At 43.9% G+C, this 18763-nt stretch overlaps 1 protein-coding gene across 2 annotated transcripts in view; it reads right to left on the bottom strand.

Annotated features, from left to right (window-relative positions):
- The window catches only part of PDLIM5 (PDZ and LIM domain 5), a 197883-nt gene that overhangs the window by 95102 nt on the left and 84018 nt on the right, over positions 1 to 18763 (bottom strand). For both annotated transcript variants that reach the window (XM_084855643.1, XM_084855644.1), the window contains exons 4-6: positions 13846 to 13888; positions 11792 to 12231; positions 480 to 652 (exon numbers count right to left, since the gene is read on the bottom strand). In XM_084855643.1, coding sequence (XP_084711769.1) covers positions 480 to 652; positions 11792 to 12231; positions 13846 to 13888 — 656 coding nt within the window. The remainder of the gene's footprint in view (positions 1 to 479; positions 653 to 11791; positions 12232 to 13845; positions 13889 to 18763) is intronic.

Here is an 18763-nt window from a genome sequence, read left to right as displayed (position 1 = left end):
CTAAATTGCCATTGCGCAAGTGGTGGGGGCCACTTGCAGAATGGAACTGGCAGGGTGTAAGGAATCGGTGGGGGCACCCCATTGGATTCTGCCTCGAAAATTCTATGCTGTGCTGGGCTGCTGTCACCAGGGTAGCAGGAGTGATGGAGGTGATTTTCGCCTCTCCGTCCTCCTGGAATTGTGCTCGTGGAGTGGGGCTCGAGAAGCTATAGGATAGAGTGTATCCTGGCCTCTCCTCCTCCATCCCCTCCCAATGGAACACCCCCTTTTCCCTCTCCCTGCAGTTGCATTTGCAACCTTGGGAAATATGGTGGCTGCAAGGGGATCAGAACACAGAGTCCCCCTCCCTAGGTTGTGGCAACGCCTACAGCCTTGGGAGAGGGGACTCCAAAAAATTATATGGACCCTGGGACGCTCTCCCAAGTCCGCAGGATTGAGCCCTTATTAATTTTTCATTATAGGTCCAAATGGTTACTCACTATGTTCAGTGCCAGTAATCTGTTGAAGGATGCGGAAAGAACGTGACTGGGTAGTTCCTGTCCTTGGGTGCCAATCCTCTGTATCCTCAATCAGTCGTTTCTTGCTGTTGTTGCTGTAAAGCGGTGGATGGTAAAACTCCGTATTTGTATACACAACATGCTTCCGTGGTGGACTAATGCAATGAAGGAAAGATATGAAACCAGTAAGCGAAATAGTATTTGAACAGCAGTATTGATTTTTGTTATATTGACTAAAGCCGAGATGCTAAACACATGTGTTGAAATACTTTGCTGGAATGTATGGTTCATCATTTCAAGGTAAATACATTTAAAATTAAGGCATAAAGGCACTCAAAGTTCAGCCCTACACTTTTTATGTATTTATTTGATTAATTTATATCCCACCTTTCTGCCAAAAATGGCACTCGGTTAACAATAAAATACTTATTAAGCATAAAAACAGATCCATTAAAACACAATTAAAAACAGAATAAAAGAAATAGGCGTACCCAAACAATTAAAAACCCTTTCAGCAACAGATCAGCTTCTGTGTCAAAGGGCCTGCCTGAATAAAAATGTTATTTTCTTGTTGATGGAAGGACAACAGAGAGGGATACAATTTAGCTTCCTTTAGCAGGAAATTACAAAGCCAAGGAGTTCCTTCCCATGTTCTGGAAGCTAGCACTGGAAGAGCAGGAGTTTTTTATCCATGTGAGCTGAGCCACTATCTATTACAGAAACTGGTTATGCATATGCCAAACAGTTTCAGGCAACTGTAACTTATATGTATGACACACACATTATGAGGTCTCAATCTGAAAACTGCACACACTGTTGAACTACACACAGGCGCGATTTTTGCAGTTACCGTTTAGGTGGGTTTTTCCTTTTATGTATTTGAACAGGCAATGCAGCAGAATAAAGAGAGTCCGGTATAAGCAGAAGGGAGGAGGAGGAAGAAGAAAGATAAGAGAATTAAGAGCAAGAAGTTAAAAAGCTCTTAGTGAACAAGTCACCAAATATACTCATTACATATTAAGTTATTTTAAGTTTTATTTTTCCCCAATCCAGAGAAGGAGCTTTCATTTCTTTACACATACCACTTCTATTGTTTGTGTTCCCCCACAGACACCCCTGGCCAACTCTCCTGCATTGTTTGAGGATGTGATGCTTACTGTTTAGAAGAACAGAAAAATGACCCTGTTTCATCTACATGCAGGGCCAACTGGGCTCATATCCAACAGTTATACTGGAAGAAAGTGTAATTAAGTCTGTTGAAGCAATCCTACACGCAAAGTCAGCTGTTCCTGAAAAAAGGAATCCTATTTGAACCCTACTGGGCCTTATGAACTTCTCCCCCTCCAATGTTGTTTGTATAACGTAGACAACAAAACTGAGAAGTACCTGAACCAGTTGCCTTCAGCAGGGCATAGTCAACTCAGGTGTGAAGTATCTATAATGGCAGAGTTGGAAGGGCCCTTAGGGGTCATCTATTCTAGTTCAATCCCCTGCACAATCGAGGGACCATAGCTCAGTGGTACAGCACATGCTTTGCATGCAGAAGGTCCTATGTTCAATCCCCAGCATCTCCAGGTAAGGCTAGGAAAAAATCCTCCATGAAAACTTGGAAAGTCACTGCCAGTCAGTGTCAACAATCCTGGATGAGATGGACCAATGATCTGACTCAGTAGAAGGCAGCTTCCTATGTTTCTAACACAGGATGAAGCTACAGCATCCATGACAGATGGCCTTTCAGCTGCCACTTAAATACCTCCAGTGCAGGAGAGCCCACCACTTTCTGAGACAGTCTGTTCCACTGTCAAATAGCTCTAGCCATAGGAAGTTTCTCCTAATGTTGAGCTAAAATCTCCTTTCTGGAAATTTCTACCCTCTAGTCCTCTTTGAGCAACTGATTTAGTGCACATTTAGTGTACAATGAAATTCCATGTAGATAAATATTATAAAATTTGAAGGGCAGATAAAGAATCATCCTCCAAAAGAGATGGGCTATAGTACTAAAATTAATTTGGAGCATAATTTCTGTGTACCCTCCTGTAATACAACTGCATGATTTTACACTTACAAACCATTATTAAAAAGAACAGGGCACTGACAAAACAAAGTGATTTGAGGGAGACTAGGAATTAATTGACAAAGGCTAACTGCAGAATACAGCATTATTTTATGTACTGCTGCAAGGCAATAGTTGCTTAAATGTTAAGAGGCAAATTATATTAGTGAAGTACTTACACCTCATCCGGGTTACTGAAGGAAGGAGGGACAGAACAAAAGACAGACAACGGAGAAAGTTCCAGGGTGATGGAGTACAGACAGGAAATCATATATAAAAGTGAAGCAAGAAAAAGTTAATAGAAAATTAATTGTGAAATTAAAGCCATGTAGAGAAGGAGTAAATCTAATAAGAATAGCAGGCTCATTTAATAATGATCAAACTTATTAGTTAAAAGCTAACAGCTCTCGGTTGGCAAGTAAGGCATAATTTCTTGTTGGCTTTTCCTAGCAGTTACCAAGACTGGTAGCAAGATGGTGCCACAGGCAAAGATAAAGTTGCAGCACAACCACAACCTTTCTTCCAGAAGTCAATTTATATGCTAATGCTTGTAGTTCAGTTAAGCCAGAAGAGTAGGGAAAAGGCAGCGGATTGGAAGAAAATGGGTGCTAAAGAAATCTTTGTTTATCTCAAATGTAACTGGTACATGTTTACAGTTTTGATATATTTAGCCACACAACTGTCTCAATTACTACTGTTTTGGATATTTTAGTAAGTCTAAATTGTAGCCATTAGACATTAAAACAACAGAATTCATAATTGCTATTATCTTTTCTATTTGTTATTTGGAAAGCCACACAGATGTAAAACACACACTCACCCACACACACACACACACCATATCCAACATATCCAATGTAATTTCAAATAAGTCATATTACTTTCTTTTTAAGAAGCCAGAGCTATGTTGCAAAAGTTTAATTCTGAAACGCAACAGTGTTATGCAAAAGCATAAAAACACAACTCCACTCAAGTGCCATTGATACTAACTTTGTCGTTGTTGTTACCTGCAACAGAAAAAAGGATTTAATACATTTATTGCAGTGACTTCCCTACTGTTCTGCCCTAACATATCGCAGGGTGATCTAAGTCCAAATACACTTTGATCTGAAATATTCCAGCAACCTCATAAGAAAACATTTCATCCAGTGAGGAGCCAACTCATCAGTCTTATGCAAAAGAACAATTTCCATGCATGGGTTGACAAGACAATCTACATAAAAACACAGCCACTTAAAAAGGAAACCAGCTGTCACTTAGTCCATGCTATATACTTGAACATAGTCCTTTCAAGATAGCACAGACAAAAGGGCTCATCTTGACTTGTCTCTTCCCTGCAGTTATGGTCTGTTTTTTGACCGAGAGCTGGGAAAACTGAAAACTATGTGCCACGTTTCATTATTGTAAGGCAGGTTTATGGGACAGGTCTGAATCTTTGCTTTAATTGTTGACTAGAAAATGATGTAGTGAAAATGACTGCTTGTATCTGTGTGACTATGTATAGTTAAGTCTAAAATGGAAACTACAGTTACATGCAAATCCTGCTGAAGGGAATTCTGCAGTCTTCAAAGGCAGCTAAGAAATGCATAAAATAAAAGGGCACAGGAAGGCCTGGCGTGCTATGGTCCATGGGGTCACGAAGAGTCGGACACGACTGAACGACTGAACAACAACAACAACAACAACAAGATGTATTACACTTCTTTAGTGCGGCTTACTTACAAGTAAATATGCATAGGATTGTACATTTAAGCCTAGCTTAGACACATTTAGTATTTATGATTTGAAGCCACTGTATTTTGAGAGAACTGAAATTATACTGAAACTTAAAGTTAAGATACGTACTTTAGACTTTTGACATTGATGAACTATTATGACATATTGTTAATCACGGCTGATGTAGCATGGTGATTATAAGCATGAATTGGAAGTCCCCAATTCTAACTGAATTTTCCTAGGCTGATCTTAGGCAAGCTGAACAGGGCCTATCTTAAATGCCTATTGTAGGAATTATTTTTGAGCAACAGAAAAAATGTTCCACAAATATTAAATATTATACTTAGAGTGTAATCCTATATGTATCTACTCAGAATAACTCCTGTTGTTTTCAATGAAGGTTATGTCCAGGTAAGTGTGTAGAGGATTGCAGCTTTAATGTATATAAACTGTGGCTAATAATTAATACGCAATTTCAAAAGCCTGCTTATATAAGCATGTTTCATATTACAAATTTTCAAATGTTGATTTAGCAGTAGGAGCTTCATTTTTAAATGTATAGGAGCAATACACATACAAGGGCCATCCTTGCTTTCATTTTATACATTGACAAATTGTCCACTTCCCTGGATTAGCTTCTCTAATTTCTGCAAGCAATTGTACTCAAACTGTGCCCTCAAGGCACAAAGCAAGAACTATTAATTGCTTGTGCTTAATTTCAAAGTACACTGCATGTATAGATGTGACTTGCAACTGCCTATGAAGACCTTCGGTAAACAGATTGTATTACTAAGGTCTAAATATATTTGTAAAAAGGGCACCACAACGTCTTGCTGTTTAATCAGCACTAGATCTTTCATGTGTAAGCAAATTCTTTTCACGCTAATAATTTCTTGAGCATCATTTGAAACCATAATATTTTCAGTACAGCTAAGCCCAACAAGTCTACAGCTTCTTTTACTTTGCCAGATAACATCTCTGATTATATGCAAACAGCAAGTAGGCATCAGAGGGATTTTGAATAATGTAAAATTGCTAAGCAGCAGGAGCATCCAAACTGCAGTAGTGCTTCTGGTATATTTCTGTTACACAACACTTAACCTGGTGATGTGTGCAGTGCAGGAAAACAACACTTACTATATAGCACTGCATCAAGAAAATTTAAAAAGGAGACAAAGACGTAATTAATATGATAACACTGATTTCATATATTAAGAGTTATTTAATCCTACTGTCTCTTTTCCAGTAAAATTGTAAGTACCTCTGGTTATATGACATAAAATTGACAGACTGACTTATAAAATAAAACGAGTAACTGGCTGACTTGGCAACTGCTATAGTTTAGGGGCCTTGAACATGAGAGTTCCTAATTAAAACCTCACCCATCTATAAACCCATTAGGCAAGCCAACTGTCTCCAACTTCATATCTATAATATGGAGCCCTCACTGATCTATTTTATTATTTATTTATTTTACAATATTTATATACTGCTCCACATCAAAAGATTTCAGAGCAATGAACAGCAAAGATAACAGAATAAAACACCATGTTACAACAATTAAAATATTTTAAAGAATCAAGTTCTAATAAGACTGAACTTAATAAATCGTGGCTGGTCTCTGAAGGAAGGCTTCCCGAAATAACAATGTCTTCAAGGAGGCACAGGAAGCAACACAATGTTGGTGCCTGCCTGACCTCCAAAGGCAGGGAGTTCCACAGGAAGGGGACCACCACACTGCAGGCTCTTTTCTTGGTGGACTCCAGCCAGGTCATGGATCCATGTGGAAACACCAGGAACATGCCCTCCGATGACCTCAGTGATGGGGCAGGTTGGTAAGGAAGAAGGCGCTCTTTCAGGTATCCTGGTCCCAAGCAGTTTAGAGCTTTGTACATGAGTACTAATACCTTAAACCTGGCCCGATAGCGAATAGGCAGCCAGTGCAGTTCCCTAAGCAAAGGAGTTATATGCTGGAAAGGGGCAGCTCCCGACAACAGCCGAGCTGCTGTATTCTGCACTAGCTCCAGCTTCCGGACCATCCTTAAGGGCAGTCCCACATAGAGTGCATTGCAGTAATCCAGTCTTGAGGTTACTAATGCCTGTACCACTGTGGTCAAGCTTTCCCTGTTCAGGAGAGGCCATAGTTGGTGAACCAGCCAAAGCTGGTAAAAGGCACTCTGAACTGTTGAGGCCACTTGGGCCTCCAGCAACGATGATGGATGTAGGAGTACCCCCAGACCACAAATCTGATCTTTCAGAGGGAGTGCAATCCCATCCAGAACAGGTAATGAGCCTGTCTCCCAGACCCAGGAACCACTCAGCCACAGGGCCTCCATCCTGCCAGGAGTCAGCTTCAGTTTACTGGCCCTCATCCAGCCCATTCCTGAGTCTAGGCACTGATTCAGGACTTGCACAGCCTCTCCTGATTCAAATGTCACATGGAGACAGAGCTGCGTGTCATCAGCATACTGATGGCATTTAGCTCCAAATCGCCTCATAACTGCTTCTAGTGGCTTCACATAGATGTTAAACAACATTGGGGACAAGATGGTACTCTGCAGGACCCCATAGCTCAATTGCCAAGGGGCCGAGGAATGGTCACCTAGTGTTACTCTCTGAAACTGGCCTGATAAGTAGGACCAGAACCACAGTAGCACAGTGCCTCCAGTACTCATCCCACAGAGTCGATCCAGGATGATAACATGGTTGATGGTATCAACAGCCGATGAAAGATCATGCAGAATTAACAAGGTTGCACTCCCTCTGTTCCTCTCTCTTGATAAAGGCCATCCATCAGGGGGACCAAAGCTGATTCAGTCCTGCAGCCAGATTGAAACCCAAACTGGAATTGGCCTAGATAATCAGTATCCTCCAAGAGCGCCTGCACTTGCTTCTCCACAACCTTCTCAATTACCTTCCCTTAAAAAAAGGGGTATTTGCCACTGGGCGGTACTTGTCTAATACCATTGGGTCCAGAGTAGGCTTCTTAAGGAGTGGTCGAACTACTGCCTTCTTAAGGAGAGCAGGAACCAGCCCTTCCCATAGGGAAGCATTTATCACTCCCTGGACCCACCTAGTCATACCCTCTCGGCTAGCTTTTATTAGCCAGAAGGGACAGGGATCAAGAGGTCATATGGTCAGTCACATTGCTGCAAACACCTTATCAGCCTTATGGGGCTGTTGTAAGAATCCCTGGAGGCAATGTATATGAAACAATTTTAACATTTAGTGCTAAGCATTTATTACAAAAATCTAAGGATCAGAATTTGTGCGATTTGCTAAATTTAGAAATGTGTTTTTAGCCTAGGCAATCAGATCCCAACCGTGGGGAAAGACAGTGGAGTCTTGGCAGGAGAAAGTCATTTTATAATAATAAATTGTTTTTGAATGCTGATTACTGCAGCTGAATGGCAGCTCCAAAATCTACATTTGCAAAAGCCAGCTTTCCTGGGAGGCTACAAAGTGTTTGCCAATATATATTTATACATTTTTCTCTTTGCTGAGAGTTGTCAGGAACTCTTCCCATCTATTTTTGAAAGTGTGGAACCATCCTATCATCTGTTCATAAGAGCAGTAACAATTGCTATGCCATCTGTGCAACATAAAATGCATAAAGGTTGCATTGTAAGGATTCTGCTGAAGTAAATGAGCTGTCAGAGGGGGGAAAAATTCTACACATTAAGGTTAAAACATTTTTTCTCCCAAGCATTTATGAATTTAGAACTACACACACTGATTCTGCAAACAGACGTCTGAGAAAGCGTGCAGAGATTGGGTTGTAGAGGCTTATTTTAGATGCACATTTTGCTGTCCCTGTCTGTGAAACACCTTTTACGTGAAACACTAGGTCTACATCTCATTCTGGTAGTTGTTGTTTTTTTTTAAACCAAACATTGTCTACAGTAACTTTGAAAACATATGTTACTGTGCTAAGAATAAATCTGAGTTCCATTAAAATTAAAGGGATAACTTTTATTTTGAGTGCAGTCATCTGGAGTTTTGGAATGTGTTGTCATCAGTATTTGATGACACACAGATCTATTTCTCCTTTTTATTTTCATCAGGTGAGGCTGTGGATGTGCTAGGTCGGTGCCTGGCTGTGACAATGAACTGGACGAGAGCTAATAAACTGAAAATCAATCCAGACAAGACTGAGATGCTGTCCTGGGTGGTTCTTCTGATCAGAGGGAGGGTGTTCAACCTGTTCTGGATGGGGTTCCACTCCCCCTGAAAGAGCAGGTTCGTAGCCTGGGGTTTCTCCTGGAGCCATCTTTGTCACTTGACACTCAGGTGGCCTCAGCAGCACGGAGTGCCTTCTACCAACTTTGGTTGGTGGCCCAGCTACGCCCCTATCTGGACAGGGATAACCTGGCTTCAGCTGTCTATGCTCTGGTAACCTCCAAGTTCAGTTAATGCAATACACTCTAGGTGGGGCTGCACTTGAAGATGGTTCAGAAGCTGCAGCCCATGCAAAATGTGGCGGCCAGATTCATAACAGGGAGAAGAAGATTCAAGCATATAACACTGCTTCTGGCCCGTGTGCACCTGTGGCCTGTATGTTTCCAAGCCCGATTCAAGGTGCTGGTTTTAACCTAAATAGCCTTACACAGCTCAGGAACGCAATATCTGACTGAGAGTGTCTCCTGGCATGAACTTACCTGTAATTTACATTAATCATCTAAGGCCCTCCTCCAGGTGCCTCCTCCAAGGAAGAGTCGGAAGGCAGCACCAAGGGAAAGGGCCTTCTCAGTGGTGCCCCCCCATTATGGAATAATCTCCTTGATGAGGCGCCAACGTTGTTATATTTTCAGAGCCAGATTAAGTCCTTCCTCTTCTCTCAAGCATTTGGCAGCATATGATGAGATTTTAATCAGTTTCTGGATTTTTCTTACTATTGTTTAAAATTGTTTAGATGTATGTGTATCTGTGTATATTCTGTCCACATGTTTGTATGTAAATGGTTTTTTTTTTAATGCTGTGTATGAAGTATTTGGAGGGAGCAACCCTAGGGCCAAAGGATCTGAGGGGCCACAGGATAGTTCGGATTCCCAGCTCCAAGGTTGCACTCAGTGTTCTGATCTCAGAAGAGAGGCTTGGAGCTCTGACCCCCGACCCCTCACAGCCCGCACAGACACAACCACACCAGCTGCTCTTTGAGATTGGGAACCTGACCTCAGAGAGGGGAAAAAGGAGGCGTTTGGGTGGGTGGGGAGACTGTAGAGGCCAGGATATGAGCTATCCTTAGGCTTCTCCAGCCTCCTTCCATCTCCCTCTGAAGCACCATTGCTAGAGGGGCAAAAAAGCCCAAGTAGCAAAAAATGCAGGACAGGAGGATCAGGAGGCAAACAGCACCTCCACTGAGTTTATGATCAACTCAATAGGATTGCGCCCTTAATGGTTTTTAATCTTTGTAAACCACCCAGAGAACTTTGGCTATTGGGCGGCATAGAAATGTAATAAATGAATGAAAAAGAAATGAATGTGAAAGGCTTAAGGCAGCATCCATTGAAAGGGTATGAAGTTCACAGGTCTCAATATTCAGAAAATAAAAAGACAGCTTAAAAAATTAAAACTGCCTGGCATGAATATCAGATTCTTTCTTTGCAAACTGCTCATTTCAAAAATATATTTCGCAAATTTGAATTGCGTTCTCCATAAAATAAAGATGCCTCCAAATGGACAAGTATACAGTCAGTGCCAGCTCCAGGATTCTGAGGGCCTTGGGCAAGACAGCCTCAATGGAAGCTCTCCCTCAGTGAGTCCACCTTCTCACTGCCATTGTCACTAGTTGCTATTGCTCTTCATTGTCTTTTTCATCACTTGGTTGCTTGGCATCTACTGCTCCTTCTCCTCACCAACTCCACTGTCTGGGCCAGAGTAAGAGACAGATGAACAAGCAGGTTGCAACGGTGAAGAGGTAGAGCAATGCCATGGGACTATTGTCAGTGGGCTTGTACTGGGATATGGGCCCTTGGCAGGTGTCTGACTATGCCTACCCTTGAAGTCGGCCCTGCATACAGTTTCCCCATTAAGGCAACATCTGTCCGCACAACTGGATCCTTGTGCCTCCGAAAAAGGTCTCTACTGAACAGTCAGATCTCTCATACCAACTATGTCCTTGACTATTACTTGTTGACCCTCCTTCCATGTCTCAGAGCCATGATCTTGCACAGACTTTTGGGGACTCGCACTTGACAATCAAGCATGTAAAGTATATTTGATAAATGTGAACTACCAAATGAACATGATATAATTGCTTTCAAATACATTTGGCTGTTCATATTTATCAAATATTCTTTACCTGTTTGACTAGCAAATGTGACTGATACATGATATGATGATGTTTACAGGAAAATAGGGATATTTGTTAAAGTTTTTATCTGAAACTATGTGTAATGGAGCTTCCCCCCAAGAAGTATAAACCAAGACTAACTCAAACATGATTCTCTACAGAACAAGCTCTCCATCTGCCATTTCTCTGTCCTCAGGATGAAGTGTTAGAACTTTCAGTATGTAACTGCCCACGCTCAAAGTTATTTCCTCTTCAGGATCCTGTTACTGGCTAAATGATGTTTCACAATTACAAAGGAACCTTTAACAAAGCATTCAGTTCCATTCAATGCCTGCTTTTCTCCTTACACAACTGAGATTTACACCATATTACCCAGCACATACAATGCTGCTGGGTTTCAAAGCCCAGTACAATGAACTACCAAGATCTCTTTACCTAAGAAAAAAGAAGAAACCCCAATGTGATTACACTTGCAGAGAAGTTCATACTGCAGCACATCATGGTGATGTAATAGAATGTTTAAAGGGTGGGGGAGAACCTCCTAATCATTCCCTGAATTCAGAAATGAGTCCCAGTGTTTACTTACTCAAACAGCACTATCCATGCACAAGAAATCAGCATGCTTGGGGAAACCTTAAGGTTTGCAGAAGTGCAAAGCATCTCTAGGAAAAAAAATAAAGGGGACCCCCCGCCAAAACAGTGTAATGAGGGCTGAAATGTTCTATAGCCATGGAATACTGACTGTTTGGTTGGGGGTAGGGGTGGGACTGGGTTTGGGGAAGGAATAGAATGGACCATGGCTGACTTACTGAAAACACTGAACAGGAGTACTCGCCACACCGCAAATTTTTGTTGCAGGGCCCACATTGCATTTAAAACCAAATGTAGCTTGTCCACGAAAGGATGTATCTTCGTAAGATACTTAAAACTTGTTTAATTGTCATTCCATCTCTTCAGGGACTCCTGGGAACTTAGAGATCTCCAATACAGAATTCTCTGCAGTCCCATCAAACTAGCATCTCCAGGTTGTTTGGGAAAAGCTATGAGACTTAAAACGATGTAAAACCAAATACATTTTTTTTTATAGAGAGAGAGAGCCCTAAAGAGTATTTCATAGACTCCAGCACTGTCCCGAGAAGCTTTATTATTGTTCCTCAGAGCAGAAAGACCAATCAATACATTGCCTAAGAAAAACATTTCGAAGTGGAAAAAAAGTGCCCTGAAACTACCTACCCATTTTGCTGCTTATTGTCACCCTGGTTCTCTTTGAATCCTCTTCGCTGCCCCTCTGCCACCTCCGGGGCATTTTCGTTGAAAGGGGTGGTCAAGGATGCAGTGTGTGTGGGCTGCCATGGGGTATTAACTGCAGGTTTAGCAGCGCTCAGCATAGGTGAACGCTGGTCAGCATTAGATTTGGCATTAGCATGCAGTCCAGAGGCAGTGAATGGGGGAGGCGTGACAGTGGCCAGTGGTGTAGGGGAAACACGTGATGAAAAACCCGCGTGGGCTGGAGTGAAGGCAGACGATGGCGATGGAATGGAAGTGACCTTGGAGGATGGTACAGCCCCAAATGGCCTTGGGGCCTTATTGAAGGCCACGTTGGCTGTGGATGAAACTTTGGGTACGACTGCAGATGCAATGGGCACAGGCTTAACTAGCTCCTTAGGCTCTACCTATGTGAAATAAAAACACAAAAATACACAAGAAAGCCACACACACGCGCGTATACAAACAGCATGCAAAATATCACTGTCATCTGTACCGGTTTCATCTTGAAACACAAACTGATGACGAATGATGGGTTACAGTAACATCGCTTTACCCATGAAGCACTAGCACTAATTACACACATGGCATGCATTATTGAAGAGAAAAAGTGGAACATGCATGAGATGGAAATCCTCATATTTTAGGAGTATTTTGGGGGGAAAGTTTTACTCTCAGTTGGACTTGATAGTTAATACAAAAAGGAGACTCGCCCAGTGCAAGGACTACATATAAATAGAAGATGGCACAAATCCTGTAATAAATCTTACTTTTTTTGGCCAGGATTGAAGAACCATTTGACTAGTTCCATGTGCCCAAGAGAACTCTGGACTTTATTTCTTAAACAATGCCCACCACCACCACCCGATGACATGTAGTTAACCTCTTTTAGAACTAAGATAAATTTCAAAAGCAGTTTGATATATTACATGGAGCTCTGCTGTTCAAATGGTGTGTGGGGAGTTTAAAAGTTCTACTGGACACACCCAAGCTCTTAGCTTCACCTAAAGTAGCTCTTTGTATCCTGGCCTTCATTTATAATATTAAAAAACTGCTAGCAATAAGCCAGAAATTCCTGGCTTCCTACCATTACCCCTTACCACTTTAACTAAAAGGGAAATTTACATATCCTGCTTTGAAAAGGGACATCTCAAACTTTAATATATTTCTTTATTTTATTTATTTATATCCCACTTTTCTGCCAAAAAATGGCACTCAAGACAGCAAACAATAAAATCCAGATTAAGGAAAATGAGGTATGAAATGGCTATTCTTGCATAGCTTCTCTTTTGTTAACCAGTCATGAGATTCAGGTCAAAGGGAATTCTAGCTGGAATGGGATGCAGAAAAACAAGTCCAGTGACTAAAGGGAATAAATACATACTTGGATCATGTATTACAACTATACCCCTTTGAAGCAGAAATGCCATTGTACGAACTATGACCTAACATCTAGGGCCCTTATATCTTGGAGATTGCCTCCTTTGCAATATCCTATTGTAGCTGCAAATATCCAGCAAGAATGCCACAACCAACTGTGCGCTAAGTTCCTATCACAAGGGCATACAAATCCCATTATCTTTCAGGAGGCCGTCAGTGTCACAATTGAATTCTAGAGGAAAGGGAGTGAGGGACTAAATAGGGAGTGAGGTTTTAAGCACATGGTTTAGGTACTGATTGAACAGATATGTTCTAAGTATTTTTGCTTTTGACAACAACCTCGAACTCTTGTATTATGCTTGTCATGGCCAGGATGGTACACTGAGTAAACAAAAATGAGAACAGGGAAGGAACCCAACTTAGGTATGTGGGGGCCCATTTCAGGTATGGTGGGGGGGGAAGCTGGTTAGGCCTTTACAGGTCAAGACAAACATCCTGAAAAGCCAAATTTAGGGGAGGGGGTACCATGTTGCGCTGGAAGAGCTTTTCAAACTATAGTTCATGTCAACAGACAAATTTCAGAGATGTGCTAATTGGCTTTAGCTAGACTTCCCTAGATTTAAATAAGGAAAAAAACGTACCTGCTGCACAGGAATAGGATCAGGTTTTGGTGCTGCAGGTGCTCTGAAAGAGGAAGGAAAGAAACACGCCATATGAATTCAAAAGGAAAATATCCTCTCTGTAGTACCAACAGTCCTGTAGCCTTTAAGAGCAAATGTAGCCTTTAATAGCAAAATGTTAAGCACTTTGAAGTCCCATTAAGTACATGCTGAATTCACCTATTTAAATCAGTGGAATTTGTCAATGAAGTTACAGAGCTTTACACAGGCTATTAGTTTTCTTGGGTTCCAGCATCTTAGTTCACACTTCAAGAAATCAGATGCTTTAGTATTTGAAAAACAATAATCTGCATCTCAAAATTGAACGAGAACTACTTCAGACTATGTTTTATGGATTTGTAACTGAACTGTTCCATGCGTACATTATAACACAACAATGCACTCCAACAGATTAACTAACAAAAACCACACAGTTTGTAATTTATAGGAGGATGATAGCAGACATGGGAAAGATTTGTGTACCGTCTCAGGAAAGATTTGTGTATCGTCTCATCTAGCCAATAGGTTTTGCTCCCCAGTGGATATTAGTGTTATATTGAGATAATTACTTTAATTGCACCTATCAATAGGTGCAAAATCCATGGAGAATTCTGAGGTTCCTCCATGGGAAAAACATTAATGGATACATTTGGATGCAACACTAAATCATAGTTTAGCATTACAAGAATGAGCCTAGCCTCTGCTCAAGCTTGTGTGCTCTCCGCTCCTCTGGCACAGCTGCCAGGAGATGAAAAATTTCCAGCTTCCTTTAGGTTAACTGCAGTTGAGCATGTTGTCTGAACCCTAAACTGTGGTTAATCTTAAGTATGATTAGTAAAAACAATCCAGCTCATAAACTATGGTTTGAAGCTGGCTCGTTTCCACAAAGTATAGTTAAGATTAGCCACAGTTTGTCTTGGTTCAAATGATATGGCAAACTCTGGTTAATCAAAACCAGAAGTGAAAGCTCTTTAACTCTTCCCCATAGCTGTGCTGGAGGTGGGAAATATGTGCAAGTGCGAGGTTGGGGAGAGGCTAGGCTTGTTCTCTTAATGCCAATCTAATCTAGCATTGGGCCAGTCTGCATCATCACTGCAGCCCATTATAGCTTATTTAAGCCACGGTGGGTTGCATTGCGTTCCGGTGACCATTTTGAATATTCAGTCCCCAGCGGGATGGTCAATGTAGGTTCAGATGAAGAGATGAGCTATTAAAGGCTGCTGGTGTGAGAAGAAATTTCCTATTCCAAGATTCCATGCTGCTGTGGTAAAAGTCTAGATACACATGAGTCTAGAGCACATGAGTGGGGCTAGTCACGTGAGTCCTCGTCCCACTTCATCATTTGTCCTGACTCCTGGTTGGGATATGATGGGGTAGCAAGGATCCACATGATTCCCCCACTCCCCTCTTCTCTTTCCAGAACTAAGTACGGGTAGCATTATGTCTGCACCGATGTTAATAAATATCTTCGTTAACTGTAACCAAAGTATGCAAAGCAAACTCTGCAAAAACTCTGATTTGAAGCAACCTAGTTAATGTTAACATAGGTGCAGATGTAAAGATGCATCATGGAAAAGGGGAAGCAATAGATGAATTTGCATGCGAGGGTAGAGGAGAGAGGGAATGTGCAGTTACTGCATTCCCTTAACCTCCATTAAGGCATTGTGGATATTATGTCTGTGTTAAAGTCAAGTACCCTTTATGAATTTTTGGAAAAGAAAACCATAACCACTACCAATGTGAGATTTTTCAGAATGTTTTATTGTGATTAGCTAGTGGCATTGGCAGTCAACGATTTCATTATACTTCTATACCGCCTTAATTCAACAGAACTGAAGTCAAGAGACAAATGGGAAGCTGGGTAGATCCCACCCAGGTACTGTCCTGACCGAAACCTGCTCAGCTTCAGCAAGATGAAAGATACATCATGTGCCTTTAGACCAAAGTCCCGACAAATTTCTCCTGCAGTGCCAGAGCCTGCAGGAGAAGCCACCACCACCGGGGAAGAGGCGTGCCGGCTGCTGCTGGGCCTGCTGCTGCTGCTGCTGCCGCCGCCGCCGCCACCGCCACCACCAGGCCTTCCCTGCAGACTTCTGCTTGGCGGACCGCCAGTCCCTGCAGGACCAGGCCCCCAGGTACCGAGCCAGCTGTGCTGCTTCCACCTGCCCCTCCCTGGAGGGGCTACATAAGCTGGCTGGCTGAGGTGGCCTGGGAGAGCCAGGGCTTGCAGATGAAGCCACCACCACTAGGGAAGAGGCGTGCCTGCTTCTGCTGGGCCTGCCGCTGCTGCTGCCACCACCACCACCACCACCACCAGGCCTTCCCTGTGGTCTCCTGCCTAGCATTATTTTTAAGAGGATTTTAAATTTTTTTAAATTGTTTTGTTGTTGTTGTTGTCGTTTTCTGAGGGATTTTGTTGTGTTTTTAGGGGTGGGTAGCCTGCCTGATAGGTGGGAGCGAGGGGGCATGTGTCCACCTGATGGAGGCAGTGGGGGGAGTGTTGGGGGCCAGAGCATACCGAGGCTGGGTGGCAGGCGCTGGCAGAGCGCTAGGGGCAGGCCATGCCAGCTAAGGGGAACAAGGGAGAGATGTGTAGTATCTGTCCCCTGCTCTGGGCCTGTCCAGAGCCAAAGGATGGCTGGGGGAGGCGTGACCCCATCTTCTGGCCTTCGTTTGCTGCTCTGCAATGCCAGGCCTGTTACCCAGAAAATCTCCCTCATCCATGACATGATCCTGGATGAGGGTGCAGACCTGGCATGTATTACGGAGACCTGGCTGGCCGAGGCTGCTGCTCCAACCCTTGCAGCCATGTGTCCAGCCGGATTTTCGTATGCACAGCAGCCAAGGGCTGGGGATCGGGGAGGAGGAGTGGCTGTTATCTACCGAGAGTCCTTGGTCTTCACCAGGCCCCCTCTCCGGGAGACCAAGGTTGCTGAGTGCATGTACTGGAGGTTGGGCCCGAAGGGCAGTCTGGGGATTCTGCTCGTGTACCGTCCACCCCGCGGCATGACTGACTCCCTGGCCGAGGTGCTTGAGGTGGTCTCTGATGTGCATGTACAGTCCCCTAACTTATTGGTGTTGGAGGACTTCAACGTACATTCAGAGGCCATCCTCACAGGAGCACCTCGGGACTTCATGGAGACCATGGCCTTCTGGGAGCTGCACCATATTCTAACTGGGCCCACCCATGTAGCCGGTCATGCACTAGACCTTGTGTTTGTTTCTGGAGAAGCGGGGAGTGATCTGGAAGTCGGGGGTATATCCACCACCCCCTTGTCATGGTTTAATGAGGGCCCATTAAAATGGTCCGCCCCAGGTGTCTTATGGATCCAAATGGATTCCTGAACGCGCTTGGGGATTCTATGGGGCATGCCAACGGCCACTCGGTCGAGACCCTGGTGGGTGGCTGGAATGCCGCAATCACTGGGGCATTAGATCAGGTGGCTCTGAAATGCCCTCTCCCCCTGAACAGGGCTCGGACTGCACCATGGTTCAATTCGCGGTTACGAGCTCTGAAACAGGAGGTGAGACGGCTAGAGCGCCGGTGGCGGAAGTCTCGCTCCAAAGATAATCAGACACGGGCTAGAGCTGTATCTTCAGCCTATCACGTGGCGGTGAAGGCAGCAAAAAAGGAATATTATGCTGCCTCTATCGCATCTGCAGAGTGCTGTCCCAGGAGGCTGTTCCAAGTGGTCCGGAGCCTGGTCGGTCCTGTGGCTCCTGAATCACTGGAGCATTCTAAGGCCTCCTGTGAGGCCTTGGCAAGGCACTTTGCAGATAAAATTGATCAGATTAGGTGTGTTACTCTGCATGCTGTGGATACACTTAGTGAGCAAGAGGCGGCCTGTGGCAAACCGGTTTTGTGGGATCGGTTCCAGCTTCTTCCTCCTGTTGAAGTGGACAAGGTGCTTTCATCTGTAAGGCCGACCACCTGCTTACTTGATCCTTGCCCATCTTGGCCCATTATGAGCTGCAGAGAGAGACTGGGTGAGGGGATCAGGGCGGTGGTGAACGCCTCCCTTGAAGAGGGAGTGAAGCCATCAGCCCTCAAGGAGGCAGTGATAAGACCGCTCTTAAAGAAGCCCTCCTTGGATTCTCAAGTTCTGAACAACTTTCTCCCAGTCTCAAATCTGCCGTTTTTGGGCAAGGTGATTAGGCAAGGGTGGTGGCGCTGCAGTTGAAGGCGCACTTGGAAGAAACTGATTATCTAGACCCATTTCAGTCGGGCTTCAGGCTTGGGCATGGGACAGAAACAGCCTTGGTCGCCTTGGTAGATGATATGAGGAGGGCTCTGGATAGGGGTGAATGCTCCTTCCTTGTTCTCCTCGACCTCTCAGCGGCTTTTGATACCGTTGACCACGTTATCCTCCTAGACCGCCTGGAGGGGTTGGGCATAGGAGACACCGTACTGCGGTGGTACCCAAAGGGTAGCACTGGGAGAGGAGGTTTCGGACCTGTGGCCACTCACTTGTGGGGTGCCACAGAGTTCCATCCTCTCCCCAATGCTATTTAGTATCTATGGGAAGCCACTGGGGGCTATCATCAGGAGGTTTGGGGTGCGGTGTCATCAATATGCGGATGACACACAGCTCTACCTCTCATTCAAATCTTCACCAAGGTTGGCTGTAGAATCCCTGTCCAAATGTCTGGAGACGGTGAGTGGCTGGATGGGGTGAACTGAAGCTGAACCCTGACAAGACCAAGGTACTTTTGGTGGGAGACAAGAGGAGGCTGGGGGATGTTGACCTGGTGTTGAATGGGGTACGGCTACCCTTGAAAGACCAGGTCCGCAGCCTGGGGGTCATTTTAGACTCCCAGCTGTCCATGGAGGCTCAGGTGTCAGCTGTGAGCCGGACAGTGCTGTATCAACTCCATCTGATATGGCGGCTGCACCCCTTCC

The sequence above is a fragment of the Heloderma suspectum genome, chromosome 5 (genome assembly GCF_057233095.1).
Source record: "Heloderma suspectum isolate Gila_16-S chromosome 5, 16-S_ref, whole genome shotgun sequence".
Classification (NCBI taxonomy): domain Eukaryota; kingdom Metazoa; phylum Chordata; class Lepidosauria; order Squamata; family Helodermatidae; genus Heloderma; species Heloderma suspectum.
The sequence above is the reverse complement of the archived record's forward strand: the minus strand, read 5'-3'. Positions and strand labels throughout refer to the sequence as shown.